Raw genomic sequence first — 18,763 nt, forward strand, 5'->3', positions numbered from 1 at the left:
GTACAGTGTACTTTTCAACAATAGATTTAGAAGCTTAACATCAGTGCTGGTCTCGGACAAGTCCAAATAAAATTGGTAGTGAAAATTGAATTTATAATGGGAAAAGCCATAATGTATTATTCACCCGTTTAAGTTTATATGTATCTTTAATGTTCAAGCTGTTAAATACTTAAATAATAAGCTTTTAAATACTTATATACCTTGGTAACATAATCTATGAGAATGCAATTTATCTGCAAAATAATAAAGCTTTAAAATAAAGGGTACCAAATATAGTGGAAAAAAACAAAAACAGAATAACATTGAAATACTTCAATTAAGTGCACGCATGTTAAACCTGTACTAGACTAAATGTACTCAGTACACTTGTACTGGTCCTATTCATCCTTTCATCCAATGATGTTGGGCTTTGTAAGATTAGTACTCTACTTCTGTGGCATTGGTGGGGGGCAGTCATGGCACCCTATGCCCTCTTGCAGACACACCACTGCCCCCCCCCCCCCCCCCCCCCCCCCCCCCGGATAATTTGGCACTTTCTGATCTTAGGCTGTATTAATATATATAACTGAAATGGTGGTAAAGACTAACCAAATCAAAGTCAAGTCAAATTCAGTTAAATGTACCATATGTACAGATCAGACACAGGAATTTGAAATTGCATTGCTCCCACAGCCCTCAGTGTACAGAAATCAAGAGGAGCAGAGCTAAAAATGTGGTGCACGGCAGCAGTTGTGACATCACTTTTGGCACGGTCTGTAGTTCAGTAGTTCAATTTACTCAGGACTGAGATTGTGAACCAAAAATCAAAAAACATTTCACTGAGCAATAAAAAATAGTCCCTAACTCTATGTCTTTTCCTTGCTATCTAAAGCTTACATGGAAATTTGTTTCTTATTAAAATCCTAAGCGTTCAATGAATTTTAATACTGTTTGTAGAACTAAATGTGGCTTCTACTGAGCCCTTTAAATGTCCTTTTTAGTGATGTAGGGGCACAAGTTTCAAATAATACGTGACAAGATATAACATAAGACATACACACGAGGAAATACTCTTCTGTAATCTTCAGGAGGTTTTGCTTTAAATCGACTTTTTAAAGCCTCTTTTTTTTTTTTTTTATCTGTCTGTTTTTATGTTACCTTACCTGTATACCTGTTGTTTGCTTCCCCTTGTGGTGAAAGCAGGGTGGTGCGGGTGCCTGGGCTCAATCTCCTGTGCCTACTGAGCTGATAACAGTTAGATATTAACAAGCACTGGCTCAGTTCAGCAGGAACCGGAGTTAGGCCCTCTAGAAACATCGAATCATCGAGCTGCAGTCTGAACCATCTGTCTAATTACAACAGCACACGGCAGCAATCTACATGTTCAATTAGCGTTTCCTATATACTGTACTACATATGTAGCATTATAGCTGGCTTGCCTCCAACAGTAGTTGTGGGATTTTTTTTCTTTCCTCCTCTAAAGGTCCATTAGACTTTTCCCACAAATGCTCATCAAGGCCAATCTCCAAGAAAAAGCCAGAGTGCAATCATCTGTTAATGAGAGCAGAGGAAGCACAGACCCACACATCCTCTCTTAATTTAACTCTCGCAGTGTAAAGCTCGTGATGGAGGAAATCTGCTTCTGTTGGTTTGGTATTACTAAAACATCACAGGAGCAGAGTTTTTCCAGCTGTATTCAACACTTCTTAAGGTCCCAGGAAAATTCCTTTGGATGCGATTTAAGCCAAGCCGTGTATTTCAACAACTATTTGACTTGCCTTCAATTAGCTCCTTTTCGCTCATAAATCTGTGAAACAGACAGTTGCAAGTTGGCTACATTAGCAAAGAAGTCCTTAAAAATTACAACCTTCTCACAAAAAAAGTAAAAGAGTACTTTCTACTTATTTTATTAAACCTGTTAAATACAGCTAATGCGATAATAAAGATTAAACCCAGGTCAGGCTGTGGCAGAGCGTCTGGCAGAATAAGTAATACTGTTGTTACTTTTGATATAAGCACATTTTGCTGGTTTCAGGGAAATTTCCTAACTAGTTTATAAGTGATTACAGGAGGTTGCTGGTAGTGCTAGGTGAAACTGGTCACAAAGAGGTATACAGTGTTGCACCGAAAAACCTCCTCATGATGGCTCTGGTTGCTAGCAGATTGCCATGGTTACCTGTAGTTTGTATGGAAGACGCCAGCTTGCCTGAGCTCGCCAACTACTTGTGAAAAGGAAACAGAGAACATTCGCCTTCAAAGTAAATCCTTCATGCAAACGTTTGACAATTACTTGCTGACCAGTTGTGAAACCAGAAATGAAGGATTACTTTCAGATTAAGGGACCCAATATACCTGCCTTATCACTGTGTACCATTAATACCAGCAGTTTGGACACGAGTACCTGCTGCAGCATTCTCCTGAAGAAGGTCGTCACTCAGACGAAACCTCCACTTCAACGCTGCTGTAGAAGAGGTCAAAATGGGAGGCAAAGAGGTTTTTTCTTTTAGGGTTTTTTTTGAGAAAGTCAAATTTTTATATTGTTGCAACATTTCCCTCTGTATAATCTGTGAACCTCTGAGTCTCTGTATATCATTATTTCTCTGTATGTTCTGTATCAATAAAATGGTGGTAAAAAAACCAACACAATCATGCAGTCGTATTTTCAACCTATCTGCAGTGACAGCAGCATAATGCATCAGGCTACTAAAAGGGAGAAGTGCATGACTGGTTAAAACAACATCAAAGTGGCGGCTTGCATCAGTGGATGTTACATCATCTCATCGCTACAAACAAACAAAAATGTCAAGCATAATAGTCCCGTGCGATTCTACAAAAAGTTGCTCAACTTTACCAAACTACTGTAAATCAAAAGTACAGCAACTTTACTGTAAATACAAATTACATGAAAATACTGGGAATTCCAGTTACAACAATTTATCTTATGTCACTAAATTTATGTCATTGCACTTACAAGTAAATTCAATTACAGCAGAATTTTTTTCTCCAAAAGAGGTTTTCAAAGTAAATTTACTCTTATTGTAGATTACTGGCATCCAGGTGAGTGAGTTAATGCAGAATTTACAGCAACTTATCTTAAAATTAGTTTTTTCTGGTGTAACAATTGCTTTACTGTGAACTTGGCACTCTGAAAAGTGGTAAACACCAGAAAGGTGCTACTGTTTGACTGCTGCTGCCTCTCAGTGACAAAGTGCCGCTTCTCCAACAGTTTCTCCAGATTACTGATGACAGTAATGTGAATCCCGAGTTCACTGTCAGACTGCGTTTTCCAAAGTTTGTTCGTGCACTTGCAAAAACAAGAAATATATAATATATCATATATTTTGCTATCATGTCTACGTTCTTTAATTTCTTGCTGTAAACATGTATTTTCTTTCTCTAAACAAATAGTTAGAGAAATAACATGAAATAAAGCAGAACAGCGAAGTAGCTTTGAAAAAAAACCCAAAGCACTGGTTGTTTGATTTATTATTTATAAATCAATCACCGTGTGTGCAGCGATGGTGAGCAAAACTCGGCTAGAGATTGCTTCCCTTCCCTTAAATCCTGTACTTTGTTGTTTTTCTTAGAACAAGATATTTTACCATTATGCTGGGGCCTAAAAGGATATTTTGAAGTGCTGACGTTTCTGGTGTTGTACCTTAAGTACGAAGTTACACAGAGGAGGTGATATGAGGGATTTTTAGCTTCTCATCGTCATTCTTTTCCACTGTCTGGATTCTGCAGCCATGAGTCAGGTACCTGTTTCTGTTTGACATCTGGCCTGTTGTATCTGCACACAAGAGCCCACATTAACACAGGCACTTTTATACACAACCTTATCCACACAAACTCTTACATAATGTTTAATTTTACACAGGTGTACACACTCCCATAGGCTCAAACCGCTAAAAGAAGAACATTCACACTAGTCATGTACACATCAGGCCTAATTTTTGCTCTGACTTTGCAGCGTCACAAAACTAATGCACCATCAGTGTGCCCTCCTGTATTTCTTCTATGTTAAAGAAAACACAGCTGTAACGTTATACTGAAGATTGCGTGACAATGGATCATCTTCCCTATCTGGGAGAAACCACAGCAACAGCTGTGTGCGTGTGTAAATGTGCGTTTATGTTCTGTACCGTCTGCGTTCAATATGAATCATGAATCATCTGAAAGTGTGTGTCACGCTTGTTTGTGACAGCCCCAAACCCCAAACCCAGAACGAGTGCTCACATTTCAGTAATTAAAATCGGCTCATACACCATCAGGCTGGACACTTTAATCCTGCCTTTCAAAAGCTATTTCACATGTGAGGCCACAAATAGAAAGGAAACATATAACATGCTGTTTGTAGATTTAACAAATTGGAATCCGGAGAAAGTTTGGGAGACACGGGCTATCCTGAAGCAGTCTTTCCATTTAGATCGAAATCGTTAACTAAATCATCTGTCACAAGACGGAGGCCTTCAGTTTATTGTGTGAGAATGGAGAAACTTAAAATAGATCCTTTGAAATTAATCAGATTTAAGAAAAAAGCAGTTCTGTGTGTTTTGCACATTTTTAAATACTTTATCTTGTGAGTCAGACAAGAAGAGAAATGAGGAAAATAAAATGTTGGCTGAGGAAATTTAAGGTTCCTTAACTGGCTCCAGTGTGAAATGTAGACTTTACAGAGACAGAATCTCTGACCTGTGTTTGTGTATGTGAAGTTTCGCTTTCTCGCTCTGTTAGCTGAAATCTGCTTTGACCTGTGGATGTTTACTTGTTAGAGTCTGCATCTTTGAATTAAAGTTCATGTTTAGCTTCTATCGTCAAAACAGTGTGTGCACGTAACTGCTATACAAGCAGATTTAAGCTCCACTGACATTACTGCGGTGGCGGCGTGGAACGAAAATGGTTTATACTGACAGGGGAAGAAAAGATGTTTACTCCAACAGATAAAGGTTGTCAGTGTGAATGTTGAAATTGTTCCGTCTCAGCACACATCTGAAGCTGGTTATGATACAGGCTGTGAGACAAAATCAACTTTAACATACCACTCTGTCCAACTTCCACAGTATAGATGTGAAAGTCTTGTGTGAAGCTGGAAACTGAACATACAATTACTTGGTGGTAGAATTACGGATCAGCCATATGATTAAAACCACTGACTGGTGTCATGAAGAACACTGAGTATTTCATTACAATGCAGCGTCTTGCAGGGAGATCTAGGATCCTGGCATCATCTAAATGCTACTCTGACATAGAAAGACGCAATCTTGCAGACTCCTATGGCAATGGCTCTCTCCACTGCAGTGCAAGAACAGATCGGCTACATTAATTCCAAATTCCCCAACTTTCATCATCTGGTGCTGATGCTCCTGGAAAATCCTGATCCAGCAAGACACTCCCAAAAGTCAAGTCCCTATGCTCATCGGTCAGAGCTGCTTTGGCAACACAACAGAGGATCTGTACAACATTAGCCAGCCATTTTATGTACTTATGCTTATTTCATTTTTAATTTAGTAAATGTACTTATTTATTATATAATGATATAATAAAAAGGAAAAAGGAAACATGCAAAAAGTAGAATTTCAACCAGGAAAGCCATCAGGATAGAAGTAGGAAAGCTGGTAACTACTGTAACCATTTGTACTCTCTACACAGAAGCTTTCACTCCATTGATCTACGTTTTGAGCAAAGTGGTCAAAAGATGAATCAAAAGAAAACGTCTCTTTGAGTTGCTGGAACACAGACTCATTCAAATTACCGTCAATCTTGTTGGAGTTCTGCAGATTGGAGAAACTTTTGTTTTATTGTGTTTTGATAACAATATTATATTATTGGTATTATTAGTATTATATTACAATACTTAAAGCTTCTTTTTTCAGCTGTTCTCTTTAGAGGTCGCCTTCAGCATGTCTTTCACTACATCTCTGAACCTCCTCTGTGGTCTTCCTCTTTTCCTCCTACCTGGCATCCCCATCTTCAAAATCCTTTCGCCAGTATATCCACTCGCCCTCTTTTGTACATGCCCAAACCATCTCAGTCTTGTGTCTTTAACTTTGTCTCCAAACTGCTCAAGCTGAGTCACAGCGGTTCACGCTACCATCTTTCCTGAGACTGAAGGATGAGACTAAGTTCACAAAATAGAAAAACCTTTTTTAAAGCCAAAAAGTCACCCGTGACACAATTATTCCGACCCACATGAAGATTTACACTGCATACAGTCATGATGCAAACCTCACCCTGTATCTAACCTTAATATCTACAACCCACTTAGATATTCTTAGAGAAACCTTGGAGGATGTTACTCTTCGTATATTTGTAGATTTTTTACCAAAAGCTTTATTGTGACGATGAATTGGTAGATTTAACAGTTGGAGGTTGGATGGGTGAATTAATAGATGGTTGGATGGATGATTTTTTTCTACGCATTCAAATAAGAAGAAAGAAATTACAATTAAGGAACAAAGCAAACCACAGTGCCGTCATGCTACTGAAAGTTTCAGTACATTAGGATAAAATCAGCTTACCTCACTAATACATCCACCATCTTAGCATTTCCATTTCTTTAAAATTAACAATACAGAGATTTTGTGTAACACAGCCATACATTAAAGTGAGGAAATCTCTTAATCAGTTATAAGGTTAAGCAGAGTGTTTTGTTCTCAGTCTGGTTGTAAGGAGGTTAAAGGCCTACCAGGCCAAAAGGGTGGTGTTATTTAGACTCCTTGGTGTGTCCAACAGATTGACAGGGAACATGATAAGATGTATGCCGGTGTAGTTAAGTGAGGAGGAGTTTAAAACTTGGGATTTTAACAAATATAGTCATTGTTTACAAAGTGGTCAGAAAGTTGAACCATTATGTTCACAGAACATGGACTTGGTGACGAGTCAACCGCAACACAGAGTTCGAAAGCACACCTCCTGCACTCTCATCCAAACACAGCTATCCCACAGCGCTGTGTGTTGAGCTCAAAGCTCCGCATACTGTTTACCTATGACAGTTTCCCCATCTGCACCTTGAGCTCCACAGCTAAGTTCAATCATTGTCCTCATTTCTAATGACGGTGAAAATACCTACAAGCTGAAAGTGGATTATCTGATGGAGTCATTGTTATTGACTTCAGGGAGTTTACTATTAGGAACATCCCCATAGTCAATCAAGACGCCCTGCCTGAGTTTGAATCCAGCACCCTCTTGCTATGAGCCAGCATTGCTAAAAACTGAGCCCGTCATGCTTTACCCACGACAGCAGGCCTGGTCGCCACCACAAAGAGAAATATGTACTGCGAAACTATCACAGGCAAAATACCCAACGTGAGAAATTATATTTCACCAGCATCAATCAGCAGCATGAAAACACATTATTGCAGTAGTCAAAAGTAAAAAGAAAAAAAAAATCACCATTAATAGCAGCGCACATACTGCACAGTTGACAACATAAATAAGCAAGCAGACAGACGCCACGACATCATGCTTAAGCATATATGGAGAGCCATAAAAGAGAAACAGATACTCATAATTCATAGCTTACTGGCATGGGACCACAGAGGGAGTGACTGAACCAGAGTCACGGTATCAATTCCCAAATGCCGTGTTTGCACAAAACGCACTTATTTTGTGATCTGAAGCAGTTATTACCAAAGAATAAGTCTTTTTTTTTTTTAAAGAGGGTGAAAGCATCTACAAGCAACTGCATATTTCGGGGCCCACAGTTTCTATGACCTAGTATTAGTAGCAGAGAAGGCAGCACAAACCCAAGCACTACATGTGTCACATTGAAACAATTACAAATAAAAAAATAGATCTACCTTAATTTAATCTTGCTGATCTTCTCTTCAAGCTCATCTCTTTGAGCTTGCCTGCAATGCTTCCAGCTCTGCTGCTACTTGTAGATCACTACCAGGAAGTCCTGTCCCTACATCTGTGTTCTGTAATGCATCTCGGTTCTTCCCCTCTGTTTTAAAACAATCTCTCTTTAATTTAAATTTTAGAATAATGTATAATGTTTGCAAGTAGCCGAATCTTAAAAGTTGTGACACATGCATGTTGCCTCACCTTCAGATCTGGATAAGAAAGACTGGAAGTTTGGTCTCTCGGGTCTCATCATCAGTGATTTATTTTATTTTATTATTTTCTCATGCGAGGACATTCATGTTTTTCGCATTTTATTGTAATGCTGACAGATTAATATAAAATAATTTCATCATAGGGTGCATTTGATTTACAATGTTGGCCCAAGACTAGAAAGAGAAAGTGTTTCCAAACTCTTCAAATATGGTGACAGAAGAGTGTGCATGTGCTATGTAATTTATTATGTGCACACAATCAGTGACCAGCAGTGTTCCACTGTGTGTTTGAGATCATTGTCATGATGAAATATTAAGCTATCTACATGGTGTTGCATGGAGGATCAACATCTGATGGCACATTTCTTGTTCATAACTGTTTGAGGACACACTGCACACTATACCAAAATATACAAGTTATCAGCTCGTATATCTTTCAGGAAGAATCTTGTTGACACAAACATACGGTTTTAATTTGAGATGCCTCTCAAATTGTGTTATTTTCATTTTTTGTCAATTTCAACAATAGAAATGGGAACTCTCTTTTTTTTCGCAACAGACTGCTCGCAACAAAGTGCCTAAATACAAAAATTTAAATTGGTTCTTTATTAAGTTGTGTGTTATGTGTAGACACAACATTGCTCCACCTCTTGAGTTAGGCAGTTTTTATGCTTGAGTGATTGATAGAAACAGCAGCCAGTGTCCAAATAAAAAGAAAGACCCCCAGAAAGCTTGGAGAACTATTGCTCTAGACCACTTTTTAAAATGACAACAAAGTCTGGTTCCTTGGAAGCAACATATAAAGAAATGAGGGGCGGCTCATGACTGCCGCACAGAGGTATAGTTTATATTTACAAAGCTGTATTTTCTTGATCAAAACTCTCAGAAGATCCAAATAGTCTGTTGATGCATTTCTTATTTTCTTGTCTCCCTCCTGTCTTTACTTAAAAGCACAATTCTTGATGCAAGAGAGCCAAAACACATAAAGCTACCATCTGTTTACTTGTTACACTGCACGAATGCTTTGCTGCAAGGATATGAATACATCTCCCAAACAATGTGTTTCATTATTAAAGCGAGCTTGCAAGTTAAGAACTGTGAAGCTTATTTGCCACCTTTAAGCAAGTCTCCTCCACATAACAAACCGCCGTCCCCCACTGATCCATCAGCCTATTTTTCAGACTCATTTGCAGTCTCATCTGTCTCCTTACTGTCTTACCAGAATCTCTGTCCCTCTGATGGGGTGTGGGTGGGATTAAATATATAATTACAACTGTCTTCACCAAACCATCACATCACCTGGAACTCTTCAGCATGAAAGAGGAATGACTTAACTGTGAGGTCCTTGTGCACAGCTGAGCTTCCCAGAGACTGAGAAAAAAAAAAGATCAATCTGTGAATCAAGACCTATGTGGAGAGGTTCATAACTCTCAATACCTCTGTGGTTTGGTATAATGATCACAGTACTGCTGTTAATGCGCTCCACTATCCAAGCCGAGCGAGGTGCAGGAAGTTGTGCTATAATTGGTCCCTTTACGCTACTAGACTCCAGCAAGAGTTCACAATGTCACAGTGTTGTTACAGAACACAGTTCATTTGCTGACATTAGCATGGGCGATCTGCTGTTTGCTGATGTTTTTTTATCACCTATCTGTTTCAGCTGGTGGCTCTCAGGTAAAAGACGATTAGCTGCATAAAGGGGAATAAATTGTGTTCAGGATCTCGTTGAATTTTGTGATCATTAGGAGCACCAACAGATTATATGCCACCAGGTTCATAAAGCAAACTTGGTGGTAAACATGTAGATCACAAATATACTTTAAGTTTCTGATCACCGGATATATTTAAGTCTAAAATTCCCCATATCATCGTTAGATATTTGACTTTTGATCTTGCTAGTTTTGTGTGTTCTGATTAGTGCACAGAGGGCTTATCAGGGGATTTTTCTTGAAAACAGCTACGTGCATTGGCTGAAACAACACTGTGAGAGAGAACAAAAAAATAAATAAATAAAAATGCAAATCAATTGGAGCCATTTCATCATAAAAACGGTGGGTATAGCAGCTCTCAGGCTTGTGGTGGAAACCAGACTCAAACTGATTCATTCATATTCTTTCACTGATGGACCAACTCTGGGAATTATATTATAACAGATGTGCCAAGCACAGTTCGTCTAACACCTGATACGATTGTTCCAACTATCACCTTCATCTGACTTTTTTCGCTTTTCCTCATTTTCAGTTTTTATTGCTTTATCCATTTTGTAAATATACACACACAATAATCTTCTTTTGGAGCTTGAGCACAGATTGTCACAGATAAAATCTGCAAATTGGGAGGAAAGCAAAATCTAATTAGAATTCATCTGACATCAAATTTTCTGCAAGTTGTGAACTGCACTGTTTCTGATGGATTATCAACAGCGGAAACTCTAAAGAGGACCAGACGGCGAGAGGAAATGCTAACAGGTAGCAAAGAAGGGGAGAAAAAGAATGATTAGGATAAAGATGCTAATTTTAAGGACTAAAAAAAATGTAGCTGCATATGGGATTAAAACAAATGACTTCATCACCTCAGTGCTGGCAATCAGCAGCACACTTCCCTGCAGACCAGCACACAGAACTGGATGAGGTCCCTATCTGTCTTCGTAGCCTGCAGGGCTACGACTGATTACTGCCCGCACTGCTGATCTATCTCCAAATACGCATTCGTGCCAACAGCCAAAACAAAGGAAGTGATGTCATTCGTTTTAATCTCAACTACATGTATGGGCCATTTTATACCATGAAAGGCAAGATTTACGTCGCCACTGCAGCTTCTGTACACATCTGCCTTTGTCTTTCTGTCTGTCACCATCTATTTCTATGACTCACAGCAAGTATCCTTCTGGATCACTGTGTAGAACACCTCACTCTTCTATGCTCTTAGTCATATCCGGAGCACATGTCCCCTCCTTACATTATTTATTTATTCACTTTATTCGTTTAGTTTTTTGGTCTTTTACTAATGCTGATATTCTCAATGAGGAAAGTTCATACATTTGATTTCTTGCAAAGAGTTACGTTAGAAAATTAAAGCTTCTGCCTTTACTAAGATGCCAGGAAGTAAGCGTAATGAGTGGAAACAGGGAGAAAGAGCCAAGCTGTGTGAAGGTTGGAGTGTATAAATAAATAAAAACACAAATGATCCCTTATTTCCCTCCCTTTATTTTAAATTATTTATTTTTTATCAACCAGAGGCATCCTATGCTGTCATTGAGAGGGAACTGGTTCTAAATCAGAATAAAGAGGGTGTTCTCAGTCAGCAACTATAGACCAAGCTTTACTTAAGAAGGCATTTCTCTCATCTAAATCTTGAAGGTCATCAAGGAAACATTTTTTAAAAATATCTTACTCAGGAAGCAGTTTGAGTTGTGCATTAAAGTAAATTACACTTTTTCCACAGTTTCCCATTATACCCAAAGTTACTCTAAAATAGCCTCAGAGTTCAATGTTTTTCCACGCCATTGCATGCCTGTTTGCAACCTTCCTTTGCTTGTTCATAAATATATTGAGGAGCTGTCAGACTTACAGTGAATGTAATCTAAAGTGTTAACGTGAAATGGAAAATTCTTTCTGCTTTCTGAAACCTGTTTTACTTCGATTATATTTCCCTGTAATCTGAGATGACAAGTTTGGTGTTTTGCATTGGTAGTTTTAGCTACTTTCAAAATAAAACACTGGGGGTTGTAACTGTGTTTGGCTGGGAAACACAAGTTTGTAGGGGATGGGCCCACCATTATTTGAGAACCATTTGACAACATCAAAATATAAGAACATACGTGCAAAAGACTTTAACAAGGTGTGCTTTTCTCCCTAAAGCCTTTCAGGGGTTATAAGATATTAGAGAGCACCCTCTAGTGATTTGCTGTTTAAAAATCTAGTTGAAGTTCCTGCCAAATTGACCGCATGTATATCCACTTTTTGAATTGCAGAAAATGGGATGAGAAACCTGCAGAAAGTCATCACTGAACTTTTCAATTAGCTTTACGGCCATCTCAAATGTGAGAAATTCTTCCAGCTCTACAAATCATTTATGTTCTTGCGTGTGAACGCATGCAGTGATTTGGCTAAAGCTATAACAGTGAATTAAACAAATAGTACCGGGTGTTGGGCGTTTACCTGGGAAATGCAGCTCTGGCCTCCTTTCTTGTTTGTACTTTGGTGCAGCTCCAGTTGTTTTGTTTAATGTGGCCTGTCGGGTGAGTCAGAGGATAGTGAGTAATGATTCAGTCATGCCTGTAATACTAAAAAAAAGAAAAAGAAATTTACACCCACACGCACGGACTACTGTACAAGGTACAAGTTTTGTCTTTTTCATAGTGGGATAAAACCTTTCAGTTATTTGATGTAAAAATAATTTTAAAAAAGGTAAGCACATTTTTATCTCTATACCACCTTTCAAGATAAACATCACAAAGTGCTTCAAAAGAAAATACCAGAGTATAAAAAAAGAGTTAACCAAATGCAAGCGTAAAAGGCTTTTAGCAGTTTTTTAAGACAATAAGAATTGAATAAGAATTTGGTGAATTACAAAACTAAATCAAACCAAACATAGAGGAACTGTCCATGATTTTATGCTTTGTCAGTTTGGTTAAAAAAAATAAAAAAAATCAGCAGCACAACCTGACGACCTTGCCAATTAGGAGAGTTTCTGAGGTCAACTGCCCTCACAAAGTCTTGTGCTTGTATTGTAATACCTGTTTGGACTTTCCTAAATATTTCCCCTCATAATGTGCTCCAAACAATAGCCTGACAATTAAAAGGGAAAAAACCCAAGAAACATGCTCCCTGGAACTAATAAAAATGGCAGGCTGCTTAAACTAAAAATATAAGTAAAAACTAACTTCAAACAAGGAAACTCACCCTGGAAAACCTGAAACTAAGCTGAATTGAAGTCAAATCCTCAGGTTACCGACTGGAAACTTAGAGTTGTTACTGAGTCACTTCAAAATCTGAGCTCCCCAAAATTTACCCCAAATTTTGATTTATAGGGGCCGTTTTTTCTTTCTTTTTCCAACTTCTGAGAAAATAAGATATATTTTTGCGTTATTAAGTCAAGTTTTTTTTTTTCAGATATTAACCGAAATTTTTCACGTATGGATGGCAAAATATATATATTTTTGTTAGTGGCTGAAACAAGCTTCCACAAATATTTAACTAACTTGCCAACGTGCACATCTCATTTTATTTTGAAAATCGACGACCCGGAAGATTGCTTTCTTCTTCTGGTGACCTCCTGGGAAGTCCTCATCATGGCGCAGGCAGTTAAGAAAGTTGTGAATAAAGTTCCCGCATTAGTCGGCGGTAAGTCTTCTCACGCTTCTTTTTATACTAGAACAAAAAGTGAGGTACTTACCATGAATCGTGTAGCAGGGGCAATGTCGCGTTGCTTACAGTTTGTAGCAGTTGCACTGTGACCTCTGGCGTCAAAACATCAAACCCTGCAGCAAATCTTTATAAGTTTGTGAATTTGTATTTGTACTTTATAAAGTGTTTCATGAGAGGCGAAATAACCGTGTTGCGTTTGGCTTTGCTGGCTTTACTGCTCCTTGGCTGACGTGGTCTGTGTGTGACTTTCAGCCGCTCTTACATACTCCAAACCCCGGTTAGCGACCTTCTGGCACTACGCCCGAGTGGAGCTGGTCCCACCGAGCCCAGCTGAGATCCCCAAAGCCATAGAAGCTGTAAAAGGTCTGATCAGGAGCTATCAGACAGGACGCCTGGGACAAACTACAGTGAAAGTAAGTTTGAACTGAGTCGATTAACCTCTGTTGACCTTTTAGATTAACTTGGCTGCACAGAAAGTAGACCTTGAAGGAATGGCCAGCCTGTAATTTGTAATGAACAAATAGTTTGACAGATGTGTGCTTCCATGTTGCTGTGGGAGTTCAGGGCCCTGAGTGATTCGATTTTATATTGGGCACCAGAAAGTACCTATTTTGAATATTTACCAGTAGGTTGTGAATTTTGCTTGAGGGTCATTCCAGATGAGTTCATCAAACACCTCGCACCTATTTTAGTGACTTTAAGCATCCTTCTATGCTAACTTTAGCTACACTTGTGAGAGTCCATATTCATATAGCCATGGCACGAGATATTGCCGTAACATTTGAGGGCAATTTAAGTAGTTTATGTAATTGGGAAAAACAATATATTAGGTTTTTAAAAACCCTACCTTCATCTATTATTCTTTTAAAATAAAATGTAATATCTCACTGTAGGGACCTGAAATCCCCATTAACTTTGCCCTTTTCATGCAAATCTGTGATGGTGAGGTGGGACTTTTTTTTTTTTTTTTTTAAATTTCATGGCCCAACATTGACCCTTGATACATTGGTCACTCAGTGGATATTGTGCTTTTGAGTTGGAAAACTTAAAACACTAACTGACTAACATCTTTATTAAAGCACATGTGATAGTTATTACTATCCTTTATCCTTTACAAAGTCTGTTTCACTGTCTCAACGTAAACATTGTGGGTCTCTCACAAACACAAACCTTTACAGAACGTGTTAAAGTAAAAATAGGTAAACACACCATCACAAGTGCAGTAACACCAGCTGAATAAAATGTCAACAATTACTTACAAAACCCTCTTTGTGTTACATTATCAGGCCTCGTGCAGGGACTGTTACTGAGTGTGTTATTCTAGAAACATTTAAGGAGTTTTCTTGAGTGACAACTTGTTGTTTCCTTGCAGGATGCCATAAGGAATGGACTGGTGACCACTGAGGTGCTGATGTGGTTCTACATCGGAGAGTGCATTGGCAAAGGAGGCATTGTTGGATATGATGTCTGAAAAATGAACTTTTCTTCCTCCTCTTGCTTTTCCAGTCATTACATTCTCAACAGCCTGCACCAAATTCTTCCAAATAAACAGATGTTTGTATACAGGAGTAGATTTTGTGTCTCGAGTATTAATTTCAAGAGAGAACTGGGTCATATTTTATTCATAAAAGATTTACAAAATGCAAGAAACCAACGCTGAATATGTTCTACACCTATTGTAGAGAATATTAAAGTTTGCATACATGTATAATTTAGAGTGAAAATGTGGTAGTACTGCAGATGGCAACAAAACACATCTTAATTCAGGCCGCATATTTTATAGATGCTACTGCTACGTAATGATGGACATCTCCTCTCGCTCTCGACTCTCCGACATCGCGTTCACGACGTTTCCCAGGTATCTGCAGAAAGCTTGCCTTACATCCTCTGGCTCTTCTTCTAGGTTGGAGTGAATGAGCAGCAGTCTGCTTAGATGTGACGCTGCACAAGAAAATGTGACTGCATTAGCCCAGAGATACTGATTCTCATGACTCTCAGAGGACTGCAGCACAAGTTACCTAAAGGCAGCCGTCTGTCTTCCACTCCACTGCCAGGCTTGTGGTGAGCTATGAGCAGACACTGGCTGTCCTGCAGATCTTGAGAGGAGATGAACATCGAATGCCACGTCTCTATTTCTTTGAGGTGACTTGGAACATCAGGGTTAAAAATGATCACCACACCGCTGGAGTCCTTCATGATTGCAGGCCAGCATGACTCAAATCTGTATGAAAATACATTTTACTACCATCATATTACATCGTAAGTAACAACACTTCTCTTAATTGTCACATAAAGGTAAGGATAACATCTATGCCTCCACTTACTTGAAATCCCCTGAACAGTCCCAAAGTTCAACCTCACACGACTTGTCACTGCTGCCCTCAGGCTGTGATTCAAATTCCAGTATCCTTGAAACAACAGAAAGTAGCTGCACTTTGTATTTTTACACACAAAGACTGATATCTGTCAAGGAAGGCTATGATATTGGTTCAATCTTGTCATTGCGATGACTGATTTTTACACTAAAGTGACACTCGGAGTGGCTTAATGTTGAAAGCAGTAAAGCTCACATAGGATTTGTACCTGACTCCTTGAGTAGGTCTGTATTCACCGCCCACATTTTCTGTTGTGTCTGAGAGAAAATTTGCAAGAACGGTTTTCCCACTCTGAAAAACAGAAAAGCAGATGGCTTTAAGTACGATGGCAAAATAGTAGCACATTACCCAGCCTGACAGACGGGAATTGTTACCTCCGGCAAGGAAGTCGTGTTTTTGGTAGCATTTGCATGCATGACATTCTTTCTGTCTGTAAGCACGATAGTTTGAAAAGTTTTGAATGAATTCTGGTAAAACTTTGTAGGGGTGTAGAGTGGGGCCATGTTTACAAGCTATTAAAATTTGACTTGTATCCAACAGGTCTTTGGGGTCAACTTAATGATTTACTGGTTGAAAATTGACAAAAAAGTGTTAGAACTTAGAAACAGTGATTCTTGTAAGTATTCTGTGCATTTTCAACATATAGAATGTACCATACAAAGATCTGAAATGTCACGTTTGACCTCTGACCACAATATCACACTTTGGATGCACACTAGTTTGCATCCAAATATCATGTCACATTTCATATCTGCCTTTCTTTCACCTTGACCCAAAAATGCATTATATCTTTAAAATAAGTACAGTCAAGAGAAAGAGAATGAGCTGCAAGCTCAAGTTATTCATGAGTGAACTGCCTTGTGGAGGTTTGCACTCTCATGTTTTTAAGTAAATATTAACTTTAAAGTTAACTACCAGTATTACATAAAAAAGTAAAAAGTGGAATATGTCCCTTCTTCTCCTTTCACCTGCTCCCTTTAGGGGTTGCCGCATCAGCCACCTCAGCCCTTTTTGTGTCCTCCTTCACCACATCCATGAACCTCTTCAGTGGTCTTCCTTATTTTCTCATGCCTTGTAGCTTCATTATTAGCATCCTCTGTGCATGTCCAAAACATATCATCCTTGCCTCACCAACTTAGTCTCTAAACTCAACCTGTCCTCGTGCATGTCTTCCATCACCCTCACCCTACTCCTGACTTCCTCGTCCAGTACCAACCTCCATCATTTCCTTGGTGGCACAAAATAAGCATTCTTGTATGTATGAGCACATTAAAACCAATACACACCCCTCAATTAATATAAACAAGTACAGTAAGTTTTGATATTTATTTATTTTTTAATATTGTGCAAAAGTCTTGAGCTACTTTTTGTCGTTCTTCCAAGGAGCCAGAATTTTTTAAAACTGGTCTCGAGCAATAGTTCTCCAGGCTTTCTGAAGCTCTTTCAAAGTTTTGTCTGCCTTTTCACCTTTTAACTCAAGGGATAAACCAGTGTTGTGTCTACACAGAACAGACAACTCAGCAACAAACCTGTCTTAAATTGTATCTCTAGGCACTTTGTTATTAGTAGCCTGTTACAAACATATAATTTTGGTCCCATGGTTCTGGTTGAACCCCTGTTACAGACTGGCAGGGTGTACCCGGCCCTGTAGCAGTTGGGATAGGTTCCAGACCCCTCCGTGACCTTGATAAGGGTAAGTGGAAGAGAATGGATGGATGGATGGATGCACTGTGGTCACGCCAGCATCGAATCCATCCAAGTTACATGGTTTATTAAAATAATCAAATTACAGCACTTATATTTATGTTAGACTACTTTTAATTAACTGCTTTAGCCCACTTACAAGGAAATTAAAAAAAAAATCTTGTTCATGACCTGTGTAGTATGTTAACACTATTGGAAGTCCCAAACATATTGCCCATGCAGCAAATGCACACACAAATAGTACAACTGAAAAGCACGCATTATGAACACAACCAGCCATTTATTGGGCTCCCCAGAGCCCAGTTCTCAACAGAACAGAAAAAAGTCGGCCACCATCTAAAGGATGGTTTTGAATGTCCTTCAAAAACCGTAGAGAAATATTCCTGAGGGTACTTAAAGAAATTACACGAAAGCGTGTCTCAAAGAGTTCCGACTTTCGTTGAAAGTTGATCGTACCAAATATCGACTTCCAAACTTGTTATAATGTTACAAACTCAGTTTTTAATTTAATATACTGTGTTTCAATCTATGTTTGCACATTTTTCGATAAATCTCTGCACCCATTTACCTATCAAAATATAAACAAAAACATGAGGGGTGGCTCGAGACTTTTGCATAGTACTTATCACTCCTTTTCCCTTCGTTACGACTGAATTTATACATTACTTTGTTGAGCAGTGACAAATAAACTCGGAGCGTAAATGTAACGGTGAAGGGTATGAATACTTAAGTCCAGTGCTTTCTCTGGTAATATTAGCCAAGGCAAATTTCACTGTTGACGCTTTTCGCTACCTGCTGGAATCTGAAAGGTAAAATAGCAACCGGTGTACAGTCAAATGAGAATTTACTCACCTCATTGGGACCAACAAAGAGTATTTTAGCTTTGAACATTTCCACTCAACTGACGCTGGTTAGCATTAGCTTTTCAGCTAACTTATCTTTACAAAATTCCGGGATAGCGAAGCAGTATCGCAACAGCAAGGTAAATGTAAATCAGCCAAACTTAGCTGCGTACATATCTAAACCACGTCATACTATATTTTTACCTTTACTTAATAATATATATCTCTTTAAATGATCTTCGATGCTTCCCGAGGATGGCGCACTAGCAATCGCGACAGTAAACTTCTTTTCCGTTTCTATGGTTTCAACCAGGCTCTCTGCTTTCTCTTGTTCATTGGCTGTTTACGGGTCTAATCAAATTTGGCCCCGCCCATTCAACCCTTAGGGAACGAATCAACAAAAAGATAGTCAGTTGACGTCGTTACGCTGCCTCACA

General features: G+C 38.8%; 2 protein-coding genes across 2 annotated transcripts; one reads left to right on the plus strand and one right to left on the minus strand.

Moving 5' to 3' along the window:
- Nucleotides 1-13,273: 13,273 nt before the first annotated feature.
- LOC113009981 (ATP synthase subunit g, mitochondrial-like) lies at nucleotides 13,274-14,976 on the plus strand. The gene is made up of 3 exons (XM_026148717.1): nucleotides 13,274-13,381; nucleotides 13,658-13,818; nucleotides 14,778-14,976. The coding sequence occupies exons 1-3, from the start codon at nucleotides 13,330-13,332 to the stop codon at nucleotides 14,874-14,876; spliced, it is 312 nt and encodes a 103-aa protein (XP_026004502.1). The 5' UTR covers nucleotides 13,274-13,329; the 3' UTR covers nucleotides 14,877-14,976.
- Nucleotides 14,977-15,009: 33 nt separating this feature from the next.
- Nucleotides 15,010-18,651, minus strand: ift22 (intraflagellar transport 22 homolog (Chlamydomonas)). Its single transcript, XM_026148715.1, has 5 exons — nucleotides 18,337-18,651; nucleotides 15,989-16,071; nucleotides 15,730-15,813; nucleotides 15,424-15,626; nucleotides 15,010-15,346 (listed from the first exon to the last, which is right to left on the minus strand). Exons 1-5 carry the CDS (start codon nucleotides 18,373-18,375, stop codon nucleotides 15,198-15,200), a joined length of 558 nt encoding a protein of 185 aa, XP_026004500.1. The 5' UTR covers nucleotides 18,376-18,651; the 3' UTR covers nucleotides 15,010-15,197.
- Nucleotides 18,652-18,763: the final 112 nt, after the last annotated feature.

Source organism: Astatotilapia calliptera, chromosome 18 (genome assembly GCF_900246225.1).
Source record: "Astatotilapia calliptera chromosome 18, fAstCal1.2, whole genome shotgun sequence".
Taxonomy (NCBI): domain Eukaryota; kingdom Metazoa; phylum Chordata; class Actinopteri; order Cichliformes; family Cichlidae; genus Astatotilapia; species Astatotilapia calliptera.